Source organism: Clavelina lepadiformis, chromosome 3 (assembly GCF_947623445.1).
Source record: "Clavelina lepadiformis chromosome 3, kaClaLepa1.1, whole genome shotgun sequence".
NCBI classification, from domain to species: Eukaryota; Metazoa; Chordata; class Ascidiacea; order Aplousobranchia; family Clavelinidae; genus Clavelina; species Clavelina lepadiformis.
Genome location: NC_135242.1, coordinates 15,974,161 through 15,995,216, shown reverse-complemented (window position 1 = coordinate 15,995,216; position 21,056 = coordinate 15,974,161). Strand labels below are relative to the sequence as shown.

The following is a 21,056-nucleotide window of genomic DNA, read 5'->3' as shown; positions in this document are numbered from 1 at the left end:
CAAGAACTAAGTTCCTTTTTTAATTACAATACCATTTTTATTGGAGCTTTTCAGACAATTAATGTTGCAGATGCACTATAGCGGATTTAGAGAGGGCCATGGTCTCCTTCACGAACCAATTTTTTGGGCTGTAGGCGTTTTTAAGTATTCATTACTTTTTGTTTATCATATGTTTTTGTTTGCTACTGCTTGCCAGCTGTCAAATTGAAAATCATATACTAAGTGGGTAAACGGCGTTCTAAAATCATCGTAGACGACGTTTTAAAATTGTACACCATAAATTGCCGCTATTGTCGTTTAAATATAAAAATACAATCCATTTTGAGGCGTAAAAACTTAAAATTTTCGGGCTCCGAGCCTTTTTGATGAAGCTATAGTGATACGGGTAACTTAGTTATTGCATTTAGAAGCGTTAGTCTCTCTCTCCTCAACGCAATGCTAAATACGCCACTGATTACTGTGCAAGTGTTTGGTGGAATTACGTGTCCTCCTTTTGGGTGATGAAAGTATGGTAACACTAGGAAATTTTATTGAAGTACGTTACTATGACCCAAAATCTACCTAAGTCAAAGTAAAAGTGCCCATTAACAAACTACGTAAGAAGGAAAAGTAGAAGAAACCTACTTAAGTAGACTACTTAAGTGAAATACTTCGTTACTAACCACCACTGTGTATATATATATTTAAACTTTAAGACCATTTATGTATTTTCAAACTCAATGATTTCCTTAAAATAGGAAAAAGGTTTTAACAAATAAATTATCCCTTTCCTTGTGGTAATACTGCTTCTATGGCTTCATTTGCTTTTGCCTGTTATTACGGTCCAGTAACTATGATCAGCTGTTGAGCGTCCATGGTCCCTTCCACGTGAAATTGTACGCTTTTTATTTAGGTTACTGTTTTCATTTAGGTTCTGTTTGGCTATTTTTCTACGGTCTCAGTTGCTTGCTTTAAAATTAAACAGGCGATTTGTGTTGTAGTTTATTTTTCAATATGCTGAGTACGTAGCCTGGTATTTTTGGTGGTTTTGCTTTCGTTTATGGTATGATTACGGTATCTTTCATCTATTATAAGTGTAAAAGAACTAGGCCTAAAAGCGTTTTTTTCTCTATCCCCGAAAAAGTGCTTCCCCAACCCTTAACCCATAGGCCTAGTTGTATTTTAGGAAAGAAAGGAGACAGTTCCTTCAAAGTATGTTTGCTTAGGTCTGGTGCCAGAGTGGAATCGGCAAACTTCATCCGCCAAAGATTTACGCCAGCAGTCAAAATGGTTCAAGCCAACAAGAATATTATATCAAAAAGTTTATTTAAAAATTTTCTCTACTTAAAAATATGTATGTACATGAAAAATGTATATAATCGAAAATCCACCGGCGTCAAAACTCCATTTAGTTTTCCACCATAGATCTAAGGCGGAAAGGCCCTATATCCCAGTCTTCGTCAAGTGCCGAAGTACACAACCAGATGACGTCACAATTTTAGTAGTAACAGTATACAAAGGCATCCTGTGGTTGTGCACTTATGCACTAGACCCTAAATTACTTTATGTGATAAAAAAATTGAAAATATATGTTGCCTAGTTCTTAATTTACAGTGGTTTGAATCCTACACATTGGACTTGTTCGATATGACGTCTAGATATACGTGGTCAGCAAAGCATGCAACGTAAAATGCGTAAGATTTTGTGTGTTACCTGCGGTGTGTTACATAGGCTAATTTTTTTGCATGTCAAGTAAAGTTTAAAATAATCAACTAGAAGTAAATACAGACCGAATTATTACTTTAATTTTACATCATATGCTTCCATGGGCACATAAGTAAACATTATCCTGAACAAGTCTAGTGTGTAGGATTCAAACTGCTCTAAAATAAGAACTCGGCAACATATTTCAAACTTTTTTATCGCTTAAAAAACTTCATATGCTACTCACCTGAGCAATATCTTTACTATCCAATGCCGAAGTGAAACTGACATTGTCTTTACCAGAAATGCTAAAAAATAATGGAAGGATTATCACCAGACAACATATAGGCCTATTGGTACCAAATAAATAACAGTAAACATCATGATAATATTTAAACGGCAGCATTATTAACTGTTTAAGGCAGTGAGGAAGTAGAGATGATTCAATTACAGTGAATTTCGGTTAACAACCATTCCAGTATCACGGCCATTAAAATTGCACTGTATAGCATTGTGTTTCACTAACAACGCCCCTCCAGTATCCAGAATATGACCATAATACTCATAAACTAAAAATTTGGTATAGATCACAGAAATATGAAGTAAGAATTTCTAAATCATAAGTAATTATTAATTGCATCTGTGACTGCAAGCATGCACAGAAGACTGTCTTTTAGTCATTGTTTGAGTGTGTGTTTGCGTTCAAAGTTTAGTTTGGTATATGCATACTGCAAAAGACATGTGCAGCGACAATTCCTTATTTTTTATCATTTCTCATCGAGGTCTCAGAAAAATAAAAAGGATAAACGTATATTTTGATTCGTAATATCGACAAAATCAATACATATATCGAGAGTTTCTTCGAGAGTTCCGCGATTAACAGTTTCAGATTTTAAAAGTGTTTAAAGCAGTTAGAAGGTAGTATAACGATTTACGTTTTACGTTTTTAGTAGTGTAAAGTTTATTAAAACATATGAAATGAAATGGTAGATAGAGCTCTTGAAAGTAAGGTTCAAAATCTGTTTTCTATTTGACATTTTGAACAACTCTAATTTTGCATAAAATGTATCAAACCTGTAAAAATGTATCACATTTCAAGGGTTTGTTTTGTTTAGCTTTTCTTAATAAGTTTTGTAGTTTCACTGTGTATATTAACTTGATGTGAACTAATAAGTTGAATACGCTAAAGTGATTTGCTTTCATTTTATTTTTTTTGTCAATATATATGATACATAGCTACAGGATACTTGGGAGTTAGCTTTAGTGATAGTATATAACTGTTTATCTATTATTCATACATCTCTTTTTTTGTATTGTCAATTCAACTCATTATACTTTGCAGTGAGATTATGTAGAAGTGCACTATTAAAATGTTGCGCCATTTGGGGACTCCCAGGAAAAGCATATCAACCATAAAATTCACATGTTTTAATGGAGATGAAATAAGGTTTGTTAGTAACCTTTATTACAGTTCTGTATTTAGACAATAAGTACCTTACCATGAAATATATTAACAAATTTTTTAATATCAATATATGAACGTAGTATGTAAAAATGTCCAAATTTGGTATTCGGCCAAAAACCAAATATTTAGAACACATAAAAAACCTGCTTCAAATTTCCTTCATTGCAAGATAACTATAACAACAGCAAACTATAGCAACACGTAACATGAAGTATAATTGTATCATTTTCTTGGGTTTTTCTTGTTTTGGGTTGCAACTAAGTGTACTTTAGTTCAACTACTGTATTTCCCTAATTATATACACAATGGTGTATGGACATTGTTTTGTTCTTTTCGATACGAATACTTGCAATACTAGATTGCATGATTCGACCTCCATAATTCCGTTTGTTTTCCAAAAAATTTGGCTTTGGACTAAATCCAAAAAACACGGCTTGTTGCACCCTTAGTTTGTACTTAAGATATCGTATCATTATTCTGTTGTATCATCCAGTGCTTACGTCAAAATAAATCAGCATTAGACAAAAATATAACCACTCGTTTTCTATTTAGAAAATTGAGTGTTAAGAAAGTAACCAATCCACACAGTCTTGATGCACTTCTGAATCCCACAGAGGGTGGCTTGTACGATGCTGCTTATGGGGCATCCTCAAGGGATGAAGCATGTTCTACTTGTGATCAAGGTTCTGTGCAATGTCCTGGACACATGGGCCACATCGAACTTCCACTTCCAATCTATCACCCTTTATTTTTCAAGGTTTAAATAATTTAAGTTATACTGTATCCTTATGTTATATAGTTTTGTATGTAAACTATTTTTGCAGAAACATTTTTCTTAATTGTACATTGGAATTTTTTTTTCTTTGTGTTATCTTACATTACTTTTTATTTCTAATACTTTCTTCTGACTTTGATTAGAGTACAGAAAGGTTGTTCAGTGATTTTTAATATTTTATCTTGGCGGCCACCAAGAAATGTTAAAAGAATGTGAGTTTTAAAGACAAACAGCTATTTTTCAAACCAAGGCTGCCACGACCCTGTAATAAAAAAGTTGTAAAGTTATACACAAAACCAGAAAGAAACAAGTACAATGTGAACAATAACAGCAACTATACTAGCATGAAGCAGATCAGTGCACTGACTCTAGGAAGGTTGTGATATTTTCTGATAACCTAGTAGCCTAGTCCAGATAAGACCATTGGTACTAAGACCAAATGCCTGTAGGGGCAAACACTACCTGTGTTATGTTTAATGCCTTTATCAAACTGTATGAGTGCATCATGATACTGCTTGAAAGTCTAATTAGATTTATTCTTTTTCTCAAAAAGCATCTACATGGAAAACTGGTGTTAATTAATTGATAAACATTTATTCATTTTCTTTCAGTTATGTATTTTTCATGAAAATTACCAATTTTGGATAACTTCAAATAATTTTAAAATCAATCCCTACAACTTTGGGTTAATGATGCTGTATTGTTTAATGTGCTTAATTGTTTCTTTTTAATCTAAATGATGCATTCCTTTTTGTTATTAATTGCATTTGACCATACTTTTTGTAAATATCTTTGCATACTGCTTAGTTTATGATTCAGTAAAGCTGTGATTGCATTGATTTTCAGCATTATTTATAGTAGGCACTGTAGTTGCCACATATTAAGCTAATAGTGATATCTAACAAAATATTTAAATTTTGCATAGACTCTTTTCTACTTGCTGCGTGGATCTTGCTTGAAGTGTCAAAAACTTCTCATACCCAGACAAAAATTGCTTTTGTTTGCGGTCCAGCTGGAGGCACTAGAAAATGGCCTGGTTCAAACAGTTTATGCACTGAAAGAAGCTGAGAATGAAGTACATATTTTTTTGTGATCAGAAGTGTAAACATCTTGTTGTATTGGCATTTCACCTGTTTATACAGTTCGGTTTCTGCTCTGCTTTAGGTAAAAGGTGTGAGTGTATATGACAAGCAGGAAGAGACTGTTACTCTTCAAGAAGTACAAGATCATTTGCAGGAGGTACTTACCAAGCACTATAGCAAAATGAAGAGCAACAGATCTTCATTTATTGAAAAAGGTTTGTAACTTCTAACACCCCACAACGTATTGCTTGCTTATGCAATAAATAACACCACATATCGTAAAATTTAGAATTTTCCAAGTTTCAATTAGCAATATATCAAAGTTAGCGAACTAGCTATTTATTGCTAAAAGTTCCAGCCATTGCCAACCCAAGCAATGTTTGTGCATTATCTCAGCTTTTTTCGGTATTGTTTTTATTTATCAACTTGACAAATTTGATGAATGTCTGTGTAGTAGACACTCAATTGCTTTGGATCGCTTATCCTTCCATTCCCAAAGACCGTATATTATGGTCTTGCTTAAAATATAGCTTTATATGTTAAAGCTGACATTGTTAATATGCAGAAGAAGAAAACAAAGATAACAATGGTTGGTCCCGAAATGCATCCGAACTTCATCTTCAGCTAGTTTGTGAATTTGTGCACTTGCTGGCAAAAAATGTTTCTCGGTGTCCACATTGTGGGTAAGTAAACTTTTAAGTAGAGACAATGTATCTCGTTTGAGCTCAATGGTTGTTTTCTACATTTTTATGTATCTTGATAATATCATTAATTTATTGTTATGTTTTACTCAAAATGTTAAATTAGTTGCTACGTTGTAAGCGTTAGGCGTCACTTTGATCTTGTTATTTTGTGCATTTGGTGCTATGGTTTTTTATGCAATTTCTTTAAAATAAAAGTTCGCAATTTAAATGCTGTGGCTTTTTGAAAGTTATGTAAGATGTTTTTTAAAGTTAATGTTATTTTGCTCATTTAAAAAAAGTTATGATTTTGTAGAGGGTCAGTGGTAAATGTGAGAACTGAACATAACAGCAAGATATATGTCATGGATGTTCAAGACAAAAAAGATAAAGGTAACTTTGACAATATTGACAATAATTGACAATATTGGTAAATATTGACAATATTTCTGTTTTTTTCCCAATTCAGTGCAAGAAGCAACACAATCATACATGACTCCATCTAGTGTTCGTGATCACATCGCTGCGTTATGGGAAAATGAGAAGGAAGTTTTGTCACGGATATTTGTTGCCATGGCTGATGCTGCAGGAAAGCATGATGAGTTTGATACAGGTTTGGTTTGGTTTGTCGAAATCCAAGGAATCGAAACTTAATTTATAACCTGTTAACCAGCAGAAATTTATTAAAATAATGGGTTGTTTTTTGTTAATCTGAATTCATTGAATGTTTATTGTGTAGATGTGCCAGAACCTTCAGGTTTTACAAATGCAGTTGATGTATTTTTTCTTCGAGTGTTGCCTGTGCCTCCTTCTAGGTTTGAATTTTCTTGTGTTTTTCACTGTTTAACTTAAATATGTGTGACTACACTTTATCCTGTACAATAATACTTCGATCAAGCTTAACTTCTGTGCATTGTTAGAATCAGATCTCTTTAAATATCGCTAGAGTAACTAAGATGTCTATGAGTAAAGAATAAGTTTCTTAGGTTGACCTGTATACAGGCTATTAGGTCAGACATAGATAACTAAGTCCTCTTAGTTCTATTAGTTGGATGTTCAGTGTACAGGGCAACCTATGCAATTTATTCATAGGCATTTTGGTACTTCTTCGTCTTTTAATGGTATTTGGAAAGGTCGGATAAAATCATTTGTTACATATGAATTTTTGAATAGGTCTCAAGTCGCAACCACTCATTGCAAAATTTAGTTTTTAAAACTAATGGTTTGACACGGCCTTTGATTTTTGCTTTACTTTACTAGATTTCGTCCTATTGGATGTGTAAATGACAGACATTTTGAAAGTCCCCAAACTACTTCATATTCTAAAGTTAGTAACATAGTTTTTTTTACTGATTTAGCGTTATATTGTGCGCAGTTATTCTACTTTTGTTACATAACTTAGTTAAAGTCATAATTTGAAAAATATTGTCAGCATAAAAAATTTTGTTAGCGCTAATTTGAACTAGTATCAATTTTTTGAAGTTTAGTTTTGACTTTGATGTTGAATGGTGATATATTGCACGAAATGCAAATTTATCAAAACATTCTTGTAACGTTTATCACATCACACTTTGATGTCAATTTAATTCTTGATTATTTTGACTGCTATAGGTAATGATGGACTGTGTGATCTTGCGTGCTCTCATGAAGAAGTTAAACAGAAAAGAGGTATCAAATGAAGTGGAGGAAGCATTTCCTGCAACAGAGAAAGTTAAGGTTAGTTTGGATCACATTGTGAAGCATGATCTTTTCAGATAACTTGTGTGCATTTAAATTGCTTGTATTTTTTGCAAGATGGCCAATAAGAACATGGATCTGCTGTCCAGTTTGCCTGGTAAGACTCTTATGGAAAAGTTGGAAAATGCATGGCATCGTCTTCAGCAACATGTTAACTCTCTCTTTGATTCCGATCTGGATAGGCTCACAGTGGCTGGCGCTGATAAAACGCCAGGCATAAAGCAACTACTGGAAAAGAAGGATGGTAAAATTTACATTTTCCCTGTTTTATTTTATGTCCATTTACTATTTGTTTTTCCATAGCCCGAGCTTATGCTGCCTATGTATTATGTATTACAGTTAGTGTAGCGTTTTGCTTTGTAGATTAGCAGATTGATTTTGTCAATGTTGTTTCTGGCAATAAACTGTTTGACGTTAAAGAAATTAAACTTAATCTACTTCACGTGGTTGTTATATTTTTAATATTATCTTGTGTAAATGATTTTATCCGTTTGAAAACTGGTTGAAGGACTGTTCCGGAAGCACATGATGGGGAAGAGAGTAAATTATGCTGCAAGATCAGTCATCTCCCCCGATCCATATATTGCTACTAATGAAATTGGAATTCCTCTTGTATTTGCCAGTAAGCTCACATATCCTACTCCAGTGACATCCTGGAATGTGAAAGAATTGAGAAAAGCAGTAATAAATGGGCCAAAGGTATTGTGTGCCTTTGTTTGAAGAAAATGCTAATTCTTTCAAATACTTGTGAAATTAAAAGTTATGTTGGCAAATGTGTTGCTCAGGTCCACCCAGGTGCAACGCATGTCGTATCAGAAGGAAGAACAACTTTGTTAAGTGCCACAGATCAAAGCCAACGTGAGGCTGTAGCTAAACAACTAATAGCTTCTGATGATAAAAAGAGACATGGACTCACCGAGCCAAAGATTGTCATGCGACATATACAAGTAAGAGTTTTATTGTCCAGGAATTATGTGAATTGTTGCATTAAAAGCGGAATTAAAGCAAAATAATAAAATGTTGAAATAGTTTTATCTGTAATAGTTTTGCTTTATGCGTGATATGGATAAATTTATTACAGGATGTTAATATTGTCTCGTGCTAGGTTCCTCACAAATTACTAGAAGGATTACTTTTGTATTGTTTTTGGTGGTTTGCTTTGTACTTAATTTTATTTTGATCGTTTTTATTGAAAAAATTCATTGATATACGAATAGTCTGGTGACATTATGTTGCTGAATCGACAACCTACTCTGCACAAAGGTTCAATAATGGCACACAAGGTACGAGTATTGCCAGGTGAAAAGACTTTGAGGCTACACTATGCCAACTGCAAATCTTACAATGCTGATTTTGATGGTGAGTATATCTTTACTGCTAAAACAGGAATTTTTTTATTTCATCTTACTGTTAGTGTTAATAACTAAAGTTAACAAGTACTGTAATTTATTTTCAAGCATTTGAGTAAAGTATATCGGTAATTGTATCTGTGCTACAATTTCGGTGAAAAACTAGGTTGGTAGAAGACATATACAAACACTTTGGGTAACTACTAGTTTAAGCAGAACATTAGGGTTGTATTTATGGATGGGCTGACACCAAATCCAAATAAATTTTTCAAATAGTGCTGGTATGGACAGTCCAGATGAATGCGAATAGTGACAATGGTGAACCTGAATAAAACAGTACCAAATTTGCTGAATTCGGTGAAAAATGAAAATCTGATTTATTTTTTTGTAAAAATGCAAATATTTTAGCGATTGTGTAACATTAAGAGTCAAATTGGGCAACTTATCGATGAAATTTTAATATCATTTAGTGCTGATACGAATAGATTTAGGATTAGTTCATGTTGACCTTCAACATATACATGTTCATATGAACCTTATAATTTTTCTCTCAGCACATCCCTAGTTACATTGAAGTTATTATGTGAAGTTGGAACTTTCTGAAAACTTTAATAATAATACTTAAGCAAGAAAAAAATTTTATATGATCACTTTGGTTGCTAAAATTAGTACTACTTTGGTGATACCAGTCATATGTTTTGCGCAGGTGATGAAATGAATGCACATTTTCCTCAGACAGAACTATGTAAATCAGAAGCATTTCAGCTTATGTTGACTGACAAGCAGTATTTGAGTGGCAAAGATGGCAAACCACTCAGTTGTTTGATTCAGGATCACATGGTTGCTGGTGTGAATATTTGCATGAGAGGCAGGTATGGCCTTATATCTGATATAAAGTTTTGTTATTTTTGTTTAGTTAGTTATCGTTAGGAAATTCAAGTTTTGTCCTTTTTATGCTTTTTGTATTATCTTGCCTAACATGTGTGTTAAAATCATTATGTTTACACTAAATTATATTAACTATTTCATGTAACAGAAAGTTGCTCTTCTGTTTTGTGTGGTAAGACAGTTAGTTAAACAATGTATCTTTGTTTGACTTATTTTGCAAGGTTAAAAAGTCTTTTTACTCAAGATTTACATTTTTTGTCTCAGATTTTTCAACCAGGAAGAGTATCAGCTGCTTTTGTATAATGCATTGATGCATCTACCATTTAAGATCAAGTTGATGAAACCAACTCTTTTGAAACCTCAAATGTTATGGTCTGGAAAGCAGGTAAACATTCTTTTTGTAATTGTAAAATAACATGCACCCAGGCTGGTTAAGTTTTTGATATACATTGTTACAGGTAATCAGCACTTTGTTGATTAATATCATTCCTCATGGAATGCAACGCATCAATCTCACAGGAAAAGCAAAGATAGGAGCCAAGAACTGGCAAAAGTTTCCTTCCAAAATGCCTGTGATCAGTTATATAGAACCTGGAGATATGTGTGAATCACAAGTAAGATAATATCTGGTGTATATGGATATAAGGGGTGTGTCGTGAGGGTTTGCACAAACCCGAATATTATCTAGGTTGACTGGAACGAATTCTTAATCTATTCGTATCAGAACAAAACGGTAATATCTCATTCAAAAGTTGCCAAATCTCACTTGTAACATGACATATTCGCCAAACAAATTGCTTTGTTTCAAAAAACAATGTTTAAAATGCGATTGTAAAAAGAAAATTATTAGAAAAGTGACCTTCATTGTAAGTACTGCTGAATCTACTTTAGTTTTGCCAGGAAACTAGATCATCATTTCTTACCAAAGTCAGTAAATTTATAAGTAATTTTGTATTCGGGTACGCCATTGTTAGTATTCGTGTTTGCCCAAATCTTCCAGACAGGCGATATTCGGCAAATCTATTCGGGTTTAGGTTCGTATCGACCCATTCCTAATGGAGATGGAAAAGGTAAATGATACTCAACCTTTATTCTGGCATCTTACAATATTTCTTTGCTTTGTAGGTTATTATCAGAGGTGCAGAGCTACTCTGTGGTATACTAGATAAAGGTCATTATGGTGCAACTGAGTTTGGTTTAGTTCATGCAATGTATGAATTGTATGGTGGAGAAATTAGCGGTCAACTTTTAACCTGCCTTGCAAGACTTTTTACTGCTTACCTTCAGTATTATAAAGGCTTTACTCTAGGTATGTTAATTTTCAATTGCTAATTCTATTATAACCTAGTTTACACACTTCAAAACTTCTACCATTTAAAACGTGTGATTACAATATCAACCTGGGAGATATGAATATGGAATATCATATACCCAGGAAAAAAGTTTTGGCCAACTGTCTGATGGTATTTTTGTTTCGACAAAACTTCATTTTCTGTACTTGTTGCTGAATCATTGGTAGGTGTGAAAGACATCCTTGTTACACCAACCGCAGATGAAGGCCGGTTTGTCGTAATTGATCAAACAAAAAACGACGGCGTGGCCACTGTTGCTAAAACATTGAATGTAAAACAAAAGCACAATCATGAAGGTAAATTTCAATTTGTAGGGTTTTGAACGGTTAGTGAAAGTAGCCGAAATAGCTACCATGTACAATAACTAGCATGTACAATATGATCAAAGCATCAATAATGTCTCCTGCTATGATAGAACAAAATATCTTGGCCTAAAGGTAATTGTTTCGTTACAATAGTTTCTCGTAAAATTCATTGATTTGTACGGATATGGCCTTAGACTTCCAAATATTTAAATTACTGTTACACTGTTAAGTTCATCATTTTTCCCAGTTGTCATGGACGCGTTATGGGATGCCCACGTAGCGACAACAATTGCCACAAAGCAAGGTGAGGATAGGATGGCAGCAGTAGATCATGCAATGAAGAAAGTAAGCAATGCCGTCAATGACCAGATTGCCAAGCAGTGCACAGGAAATGGCTTGCTCATGACGTTCCCCAACAATAACTTGCAACTCATGGTGATATGTAAGTGGCGTGCTTTGGTCGTTGCAATCCCTGCTCACTTTGAGATTTAAGTGTTGCTTTCCAAGATCTGATGTTTTACAAATCCTTTTGGAATTTTATTTTTGTAGCCGGGGCAAAGGGTGGAGCAGTTAACTGCATGCAAATTTCATGTTTACTTGGTCAAATCGAATTGGAAGGTCGTCGGCCGCCTCTCATGCCGTCTGGCCGCTCTGCTCCCAGCTTCATGCCTTATGACACCACGCTTCGTGCTGGCGGATTTATTTCTCAAAGGTATTTGATTCCTTGTGGTATGACATGTGAAGCGTTGGAGATTTGGCTGAATCATGTGAAATTTACTCTTAGTTTTATAAAAGCTACTTGAAGCTTTAAGTAACAGTAATTTTGGTGCAAATAGATCCGTATTTTTAGGTTTCTTACTGGTATTCGGCCGCAAGAATATTTTTACCATTGCATGGCAGGAAGAGAAGGTTTAGTGGACACTGCTGTTAAGACGAGTCGATCTGGTTATTTGCAAAGGTCGGTCGGAATTGTCACGAAACGTTACTGATATTTTATGTTTATTTTATCGTCTTGAATTAAACCTAAACCGACTTTTTCCAGGTGTCTTATAAAACATCTTGAAGGCCTGATGCTTGCTTATGATATGACAGTGCGAGATAGTGACGGTGGTGTGGTGCAGTTTTTGTACGGTGAGGATGGAATTGATATAAGCAAGACAGCGTACCTGCAACAAAAGCAATGCAACTTTGTTGTCAACAACCATGAAGTAAAACTTTTTTACATTGTTCAAAACTGTTCAGATATTGATATGCAAAACTTCAGGGAACCACTTTTAGACGATTTCGTATTTTTTTCAATTCAACATTCGATACACCTTTTTCTGACGTACTTGTTTCAGGCGATTGAAAACAAACTGCCGCCAATGCAACAAGTTGAAAAAATATTTGACGTTATGTCGGCTGATCGCAAGTGGAAGAAATATGATAAAATAAAGAAGAAGCGGGACCGAAAGTTACGGAAAGCAAAACTACCCAGCATTGCCAGAACTTCAGGTTTTCTGGAGTATGGAAAGACCTTATCTTGTGGCAATATTGCACAGGTACAATATTAAACATTTTATATCTTATTTAATTGTTATTATTGCTCTAATATTTGTACCTTCATTTAGGTAACACGGCAGTGGAATGAGCTGGGTCAGGAACAAAAACGAAAATTTCTGTCAAACGCGAAAAAGCATCGTCTTCCAGATCCGGTGATATCAATTTATCGGCCTGATTTGTATTATGGCTCCATGTCAGATCGATTTCATCACGAACTGAGACAATATCTCAAAGAAAATCCGGATGGTTTACCACAAATTGAAGAGAAAAGTAACCATAATTCTGCGCTTACATTGACCAGGTAACGTGTGGCAGATGACAGTTATTTCTGTAAAACAATATTGAAGAAGAATAAAGCTGGCGTTAACCCCATTTTCGCTGCATCAGTTAATGTTTTTATCAGGCTAGAAAGCTTGCAAAAGCTCAGGTATCAGCGATCTCTGTGCCAACCCGGAGAAAGTGTCGGCTTACTTGCAGCTCAAAGTATCGGCGAACCTTCCACCCAGATGACCCTCAACACTTTCCACTTTGCCGGTAGAGGGGAAATGAACGTGACATTGGGTATTCCCAGACTGCGTGAAATCCTAATGGTTGCCACAAAGCAAATCAAAACGCCACAGGTTACGGTTCCGGTGAAGGACGGAATGAACAAAAGAGCGAAACGCTTGTGTAAAGAACTTACTAAGACTTTACTAAGTCAGGTTGGTGCAAACTATCAATTACAAACTGGCTTATTCAGGTATATCCTGCCAGCCTGTTGGTTTCACTATATTTTGTCGCAGGTTTTGCAGAAATTTACTGTAGAAGAGCGGTTGGTGGTGGGTAAAGGGGAGCCGGGCGATAGATACCGTCGTTGTATCATCAACATGCATATTTTGCCCGAGCAGCAGTTTCGAAAAGATTTGGCTCTATCGCGAGAGAATGTATTGCATCATGTCGAAAAACAGTAAGTTTAAAACTGTCAGGTGTTGATAACACTCCTAAATTTAACCCTAAATCTGAACATTTTCATGAAGCTTTTTGCGGAGATTTCTATTTGCGCTGGCTAAACAAATGAAGAAGCGAGCCACGGAGAGTCTGGTCGTCGAGCAAAGAGTTGCACGAGAGACTGCAAGGCGAGTAACAAGTGATGGGGAGTCCCAGGAGCAGGAAATTTATGTCGAGCCACCTCCAGAACCAGAAGTAAGTGGCATTTCAGTCGCATAATATTATCAACATTCTTCTCTAATTTTCAAACAATTAACAAACTTTTAAAGGATAACTTGAAGAATCCGGAAGACCCTCGAGCAGGAGACGATCCTGATGAGGAGGTGGAGTTTGACGATGGTGACGAAACTATGGCCGCACAAAAGCGTAAAAAGAGAGAGGACGTCGACTACGAAGAACAAGATAGTAAAATTTAACGAGCCTTCCATCTAATTTCGTGCTGAAATTGTGGGATATTACCACGTTGTATTATTAATTTTCATGAAGCCGTCATGTCCGATGATGATAATCAGGATGGAGATATGGACATGAGTGGACTTCCTGAAGCTATTGCGATCGATGAAACTTCCAGACAATCTTTTGAAAACGGCCAGGATGGCGATGGTAAAAATTCGATATGGCAGCAAGTGCAAAAAATACTAGCCAAATAGCGGCAATAACTAGCTCAAAAAGTCGTTATGATGTTTAGTTTACAAAGAGGCAGGCGAGAAGCTCAGTAATACAAACTCAGCATCGGTCGAACTTCGCGTACAAGCGGTGAAGAATCTCGGACACGGAGATATTTCCGTTGAAGATTATAAATTTGATGTCGCATCGAATGGCTGGTGCCAGGTATAGTAATATTATAAAGCGAAAAGTTAACTTCTTAGCTATGCTTTACTCCTAAACGCTGTTCCTATACAGATTACTTTATTAATGCCGTTGACGTCTGTAAATGTGGACTTGGTATCGTTGGTTCGAGACCAGGCATCAGCGAGCGCTGTACGTCAAGTGCCCGGGCTCACAAGATGCATTTTGATCCCCACCCAAGGACAAAGCACGGTCGATGAAATGGCGGTTAACTTCGTATCTGAGGGAATCAATTTCCACAAAATTTTTGAAAATGAAGATGTAAGTATGTCATATTACGATAACAGTTTAACACTGATATTGTTTTTCTAAATGTCCACTTCTTTTCGAATGAACAGTGCTTAAACGTTAATTCCTTATACTGCAACTGCGTGCATTCTGTTGCTAACGTTTACGGCATTGAAGCGGCGAGGTGTGTTGTTGTGAAAGAAATTGCAAACGTCTTTGCAGTATACGGTAAGTCAGGCTGACCTCCTTAATGTCGTTTGTTATTACTGCGTATCTTTCATTAAATGCTTCTTTAGAAGTTATAACGTCATAACAAACTTGTGTTTATGTGATGTCCATGCAGGTATCGAAGTTGACCCGCGACATTTGAGTCTGGTTGGAGACTACATGTGTTACGAAGGGGAATATAAACCATTTAACAGAGTCGCGATAGAGTCATGTATTTCACCGCTGCAACAGATGAGTTTCGAAACAACAATGAAATTTCTCAATAACGCTGCATTATATGGTAAATGTAAATCAACTTGTCAGGTACTTGACAAACCCAGTGTCTTTGTAATGGGTTTTCTTTTTCAGGTTTATCCGATCGATTGCAATCTCCGTCGGCTCGTATTGTGGCCGGTCAGATTGTACGCGGTGGCACCGGAAGTTTTTCTTTGGTATATCCAGTTGCCAAATATGCATAGCCACAAATCTAAAGAGAAGGTTAATCCTTAACTGCTGCATAGTGCTACACGAACTGCTGCATTCTTTTAATTTTGTCTGTCTACTTTGATCGGGGTCACCCGTTGCAACTAAACATCACTGCCTTAAGGAACTGTGTTTGTATTTGATTTCAAAGAAAGTTAATGCATTGCGGTTAGAAAAAGATCAATGTTTACAGCAGGTACTAAATGCAAACGACAGTTTACAGCGTAAAACTCGAGTACACAGTGGTTGCGTTGTTTTTTGAACCACTTCAGAAGACCTAACTTTTGCTGTTCGACGAAATTTCATCGCTGACCGAGTAAACGCTTGATGTCTGCACTGATCTGGTCGAGCTCGCTCTTCGTCTTTGCATTTGCGCACCATCGTGTATTGTAAAAGCGCTTGCTTTACCGAAGAATGTCCAAGGGCTAAACAATGGCGAATATAGTTATACACAGTTTTCGCGATTGGCATCAAACGTGTTCAAAGCAAAATAAGTGACATACCTTTTATATATCATCCACGTAACGAAGATTATAAGTTTTATTCCAACTGCCAGGCCCAACCCAAGCATCACCAATGACCACGTACTTAAACCTTCATCGCCACCTGGGTCTGTCCCTTCACCTGTACCACTTAGCTATATAGGCTTAACACGTAAACAGAAGCCCTATACACATTTCGGAACCGTTTTCGACTTCTATGGCATAATAACTGCAGGCTTACTTACGATAACACTCGGGTAGTTCGGTTGACCAAGTTCCGTTTACCAGACAAGTGGAGTTTTCGATTCCATGTAAGTAATACTCGTCTATGCACGAAAACTGCAGAATCGTACCTTTGTTAAACCGTCTGTGTTCATCTAGGTATGGTATTCCTGGGTTACTGCATCCGGTTTCTAGAATAAATTTGGTTAGGTAAAAGCAACGCAAAACATTTTTATCAAAAAATATACATTTGGAATTGGGTAGGAAAACAATTCATCACTTATTTCGCAAAATTCTCCGGCATAACCGTCTCCGCAGAGGCATTCCGCGGTTTCTACATCTATTTCTTCACACGTTCCTCCGTGCATGCACGGATTTGGCATGCAAGGTGATTCTTTTTCTGAAATAAAATATATTTGTAGTAACGCCTTGTTTGCTATAGACCTACTACCATATCCCCAACAAACAAACTTGAAGCTAGTTAAGCCTACTTACCGAAATCATACACATGTTAAACGCGACAATGTGTCGTGAAGTAGACCTATATAGTAAACGAATACAAAGATAGTCTGGTTTTACCGATTTCACAATCGTGGCCTTGCCAGCGTGTTGGACAATCACAAATATAGCTGTCGAGTTCGGCACCTTCGCTGCATGTGCCACCATTTTGGCAGGGGTCAGACAAACATTCGTCTACGTCGATCTCACAATTTTCACCAGATAAGCTGTGACAAAAATCGTTTGCAATGGAAGTTGGCTTCGTTTTCTACATTTATATGAAACTTGTGGTTGTAAAGAAGTGGTTTCAAACCAGTAAAATTAAGATTTGGGATTGCTATTGTAGGAAGAACATAGTTTCTAGTAGTGAGTTACAGTGCTTTGTTAATCACGGCTGAAATAGCCAACTCCTGTTTATGTGGAAATGGTTATAGTTAAGGCTAAGCTCAGTTCAGCCACAGGTCCATAACTATAGCTTGGTACATCAGGAGGAGACAAAGAGAATTCTAGATGGGACTGAACAACAGTTAGGCTACTACAGTAGTATGCCTGATGTAATTTTCCAGAAGGTCCAAAGCTCTCTTGAACCTCACCTAGTAATTGGTCTGGATTATTTGGAACATTACCCAAGGTTTCACTAGCCAAACGTGGGTGTGCTTTGAATAAGAGTATATTAGAAGAAACAAGATAGGAAGGGGCTCATTTTAATCAGACTCTTAATAGTAAAGTTTCTTTTTTGCCCCGGTTGTAGTAAAATATGATTTACCATTACGTGTTATGTTTACCGGATAACCTTCAATACCGGAATAATATGCTACAAAACCCGTTACAAAAATCCTACTTGTTTGACGGGTTTTTCACTTTTATTTAGTAGCCTATAATATTGCCCATAAGCTCACATAATTGTCTGCAAATATACAATTTATCAAAAAATTATTAACCTGTCGTTACCAATGTCGTGGATTTATTTCGGTGTAACAATATATAAACGGATTTCGGTTATAACATAGTTTGATTTTCGAAAGATCTTGTAATCTAAGCCGTTTTACTTACCCTGGAACACAGATGCATTTAGATCCAAGACTGACAGTATCCACTTCACACGTTCCTCCCCCCTGGCACGGGTCCCCTTCACATGGATCGAAGTTCTCGCGCACTGTCTCAAATAAGGAACAGGTGATTTTAAAATGGGCTACAGCAGGTTTGCCTTAATCGTTTGGACCACTACTTCTTTGGACCGAATGCTTTGATTGTTTGAATGACTTGGATTGCTCGGGCGGTTTATTAGCCAACTTCAACGGCAGAATAGTTGTAATACACAGTATAGGTTGAATTGCTTAGGAGTTAATTAGTATAAGGCCATTCTTGAATAGTTGCGGATGGTTGCTGGGTTGTATGAATTCGCTCAAAAGTTATAAAAAGGAAATTATAATAAAAAAATTTATTATACTGAAATTTCTATAATTTTTTTGTAACAGTATAAGCGCCAAAATATACAGCTTCAAAGGCGATTTTAAGTTGCCACGAACTATCTTAGCCAGACTTTTCTAAGCGGTCTATAAGTCGCCCAAGCGAACTTTACCGTGGTCCAATCCGGTCCTATATTAAAGCCAACTTTTTTATTTTGGAGGCTGAGAAGGAAACCAAAAAAACACCATAAATACTTAAAATACGCGGCTGGTGTATAGCCTATAGGATATTAGCGATAAGCTTATATAAATTAGGCTACTGTAGTTAGTCTATTAACCTTGAAATGTAGCTTGAAAACCACGATAATTGACGGAGTCGTCGCTGTGGAAGGTCACTGTTAACGTCCCTATTCCATTAAATACAGTGTCTGGTGAATTGAACCTGAAGAAGCAAATCCAAGCACAAAGCAGTTACAGCAAATGTGACACTTTGCCATAAGTTGTAACCTTTAGGGTGAAGAAAATGTAAACGTGATGGAATGAAGGTTAGATACAAAATGTCTGTATATGGAACTGCTAACCGAACTGTTCCGTAGCGGTTATAGAAACAATTTAGATAAACGCGCATTAAATAAACAGCATATATTTCTGACTTTTTTAAAATTTTAGCGTTTGTATAATTAAGTATTGTATCCTCACATAGGCTAAGTAGTCAACGGAACTGGTTTTCACATTAAGAGCACTTCTCTGTTATTGAACACATTTCACGTCTTGGCATTAATTACATTTATCTTGATTATTGCTTGTTGTTCAATCCCGCGATAACAATGGCAAGGTTTTAGAGCAGGTTTTGTGGTTCCCGAAATCGCTCTCAAGAAACACTCGTATAGTTTGACTGAAAACGGCAAGGGCTTTTGTGGGCCCAAGTTGTTACATATAACTTTTAAAACAAATGTTACTTTTTGATGAATGCTTTTTTTTACTTACTTGCCTGGTATTTCACTAGTACTTGGCATTTCACCAAACTTTTTGACCCTAAACCTTTTTCAAAAGTGAAACCAAACTTACTCCAGAAAATATAGACTGCTATAATTTATTAATAAAAATAGTTTTGAAAGTTTTTCAGCTTTTCGATAATTTTCATGGTTTTTAGCTTCCCTGATTGTACTCAAAATGTTTTCGTTATAGCATTACACATACAACCCTATTTTGGTGCACAATTTAATCATTTTCCGTATTATACAAAATTTCATCCAAACTGTAGGCATAAAAAAGGTTATATTTCGTAAAAATGTAATTTTCTGAGAAACTTTGACTATTTTCAGACTATAATTGATTAAACAATTTGACCTCATTTTAGCAAATAATGCAGACTACAGTTTATGAGCGAATATTTCAAGATATATGTACTGATCATGACTAGCAAATATTCTACTTTTTTATTATACTTTCTCATTCATTTATATATGTATGAAGCCGCAAAATTACCCACAAAACCTTCTACTTTCTTCCATTGTTGTTATGTATACTTCAACGTAGTCGTATTCACAAGTTGTATTGGAACCACCGTCTCCGGGTTCAATGTTCATATCCCAAAATTTCATCTTTAGATAAAAATTTTATCAACGTTATCATGTAAATTACTTCACTTTTGCTTTGATTATTATGAATGCAAACAAGTGGAAGAATATAACGAAAAGTAACCTTTAATAAACCTTGTATGCGTTTAACCAGTTTGATTGGTCTGTATAAGTTTACCTGCAACAGTGTTTTCTCACCGCTTTCCAATGTCCATATGCAGTGAAGGTTGTTATCGTATTTTGAATCATAGCCTGGGTTGGTTAATACGGCATAGCTTTCTGCTGGTTTCACCAAAGTCCCCCCGCAATCATTATACGTCGGGTTATCTTGCGCTGTTACAACAATACAACAGCTAACTTTGCAAGTGCTCGTCTTCGCAAAATTGTACAATGTACACACCCATATGTAGCAATGTTCTATATATAGAACTATAGAAGTATACTTCTACAAAATAATACTTCTGTAAAGTGAAATTTCACTTTACAAAATCGTTGCCAAAACACAAATAAATTACAATTTTACCTGAAATGTTTTGGTAAACAGTAAAACTGAAATAAAACAAAAATGCTTTCGATGTAAATCGCTTCGACATTCTGTAAGGGTTTTATGGTGAGCTCATCATCTGATTGCTTTTGTCACACGGAGTGTGGCAACTCGCATAACTGTATAAATATTTTAACTTACAGCTTATAGTTCCTGCAACTAAAATGATAGTAAATCATACCATTATATAGTTTCTATGCATCTCAGTTATATCGGTCTTGCGAAAATGCATGACGAAATCACCAAAAGCACATAATGAAACTATAATTATTTTTTGCATCAATTTACACTAAGTAACGTCTTAAAAATGACTAACTTCCCGCATCATCTCAACTCTTCAAAAAACAAACATGGACGAAAGCAAATAGTTTTGAAGTGATTCTGTAAACAACAATCCTTTGTTACGAGCTTTGGATTAACGTTTGCGAGAAGAAATCCAATTAGGAGTTTCCTCTTGTTATATTGAAGGGTTCTTGCGGCTATTGACGTAGTACAACAAACAACATGAACACCAGAAGATTGATCAGCTTGCAGCATTTAAGAAATTGTATGTAGATGGGAAGATGGGGTAAAAAATCTTTTAATCCAGATAAAGCTCAATCTGTTGAAACTAGGCTTACACCAACTTTGCAAGTCTTGTGCAGTTGAGTTTGTGTATATATGCTTTTTTGAATAATGTACAATTTATTTTAATTTTTCAATTTACAAG

The 21,056-nt window shown here is 35.7% G+C and overlaps 2 protein-coding genes across 2 annotated transcripts; one reads left to right on the top strand and one right to left on the bottom strand.

Moving 5' to 3' along the window:
• Nucleotides 1–1,919: 1,919 nt before the first annotated feature.
• LOC143448864 (DNA-directed RNA polymerase I subunit RPA1-like) lies at nucleotides 1,920–15,739 on the top strand. Its single transcript, XM_076948780.1, has 36 exons — nucleotides 1,920–2,285; nucleotides 3,026–3,130; nucleotides 3,701–3,905; nucleotides 4,849–4,998; nucleotides 5,088–5,220; nucleotides 5,571–5,688; nucleotides 6,002–6,078; nucleotides 6,155–6,298; nucleotides 6,425–6,500; nucleotides 6,946–7,012; nucleotides 7,297–7,401; nucleotides 7,480–7,666; nucleotides 7,931–8,121; nucleotides 8,208–8,369; nucleotides 8,640–8,781; nucleotides 9,478–9,643; nucleotides 9,924–10,044; nucleotides 10,118–10,273; nucleotides 10,785–10,968; nucleotides 11,179–11,307; nucleotides 11,564–11,758; nucleotides 11,866–12,028; nucleotides 12,167–12,274; nucleotides 12,359–12,524; nucleotides 12,657–12,857; nucleotides 12,927–13,159; nucleotides 13,262–13,559; nucleotides 13,641–13,804; nucleotides 13,875–14,040; nucleotides 14,115–14,250; nucleotides 14,332–14,448; nucleotides 14,534–14,676; nucleotides 14,749–14,955; nucleotides 15,033–15,150; nucleotides 15,266–15,430; nucleotides 15,499–15,739. The coding sequence occupies exons 2-36, from the start codon at nucleotides 3,054–3,056 to the stop codon at nucleotides 15,606–15,608; spliced, it is 5,280 nt and encodes a 1,759-aa protein (XP_076804895.1). The 5' UTR covers nucleotides 1,920–2,285; nucleotides 3,026–3,053; the 3' UTR covers nucleotides 15,609–15,739.
• Nucleotides 15,732–20,501, bottom strand: LOC143448867 (uncharacterized). Its single transcript, XM_076948786.1, has 10 exons — nucleotides 20,327–20,501; nucleotides 19,982–20,136; nucleotides 19,712–19,827; nucleotides 18,562–18,665; nucleotides 17,868–17,970; nucleotides 16,896–17,041; nucleotides 16,597–16,716; nucleotides 16,340–16,507; nucleotides 16,116–16,236; nucleotides 15,732–16,037 (listed from the first exon to the last, which is right to left on the bottom strand). Exons 1-10 carry the CDS (start codon nucleotides 20,394–20,396, stop codon nucleotides 15,890–15,892), a joined length of 1,251 nt encoding a protein of 416 aa, XP_076804901.1. The 5' UTR covers nucleotides 20,397–20,501; the 3' UTR covers nucleotides 15,732–15,889.
• Between the last annotated feature and the right edge of the window lie 555 nt (nucleotides 20,502–21,056).

Excerpts from the sequence above, each read along its gene's own strand:
- LOC143448864 (XM_076948780.1), top strand. The coding sequence starts at position 3,054 with ATGTTGCGCCATTTGGGGACTCCCAGGAAAAGCATATCAACCATAAAA. Across the intron at positions 14,449-14,533 it reads AAACGGCCAGGATGGCGATG|TTTACAAAGAGGCAGGCGAG; the intron begins GTAAAAATTCGA and ends TATGATGTTTAG. Across the intron at positions 15,151-15,265 it reads AAACGTCTTTGCAGTATACG|GTATCGAAGTTGACCCGCGA; the intron begins GTAAGTCAGGCT and ends ATGTCCATGCAG.
- LOC143448867 (XM_076948786.1), bottom strand. The coding sequence starts at position 20,396 with ATGTCGAAGCGATTTACATCGAAAGCATTTTTGTTTTATTTCAGTTTT. Across the intron at positions 18,666-19,711 it reads GAAAGTAGAAGGTTTTGTGG|GTTCAATTCACCAGACACTG; the intron begins GTAATTTTGCGG and ends TTGCTTCTTCAG. Across the intron at positions 16,038-16,115 it reads ACGTGGATGATATATAAAAG|CCCTTGGACATTCTTCGGTA; the intron begins GTATGTCACTTA and ends GCCATTGTTTAG.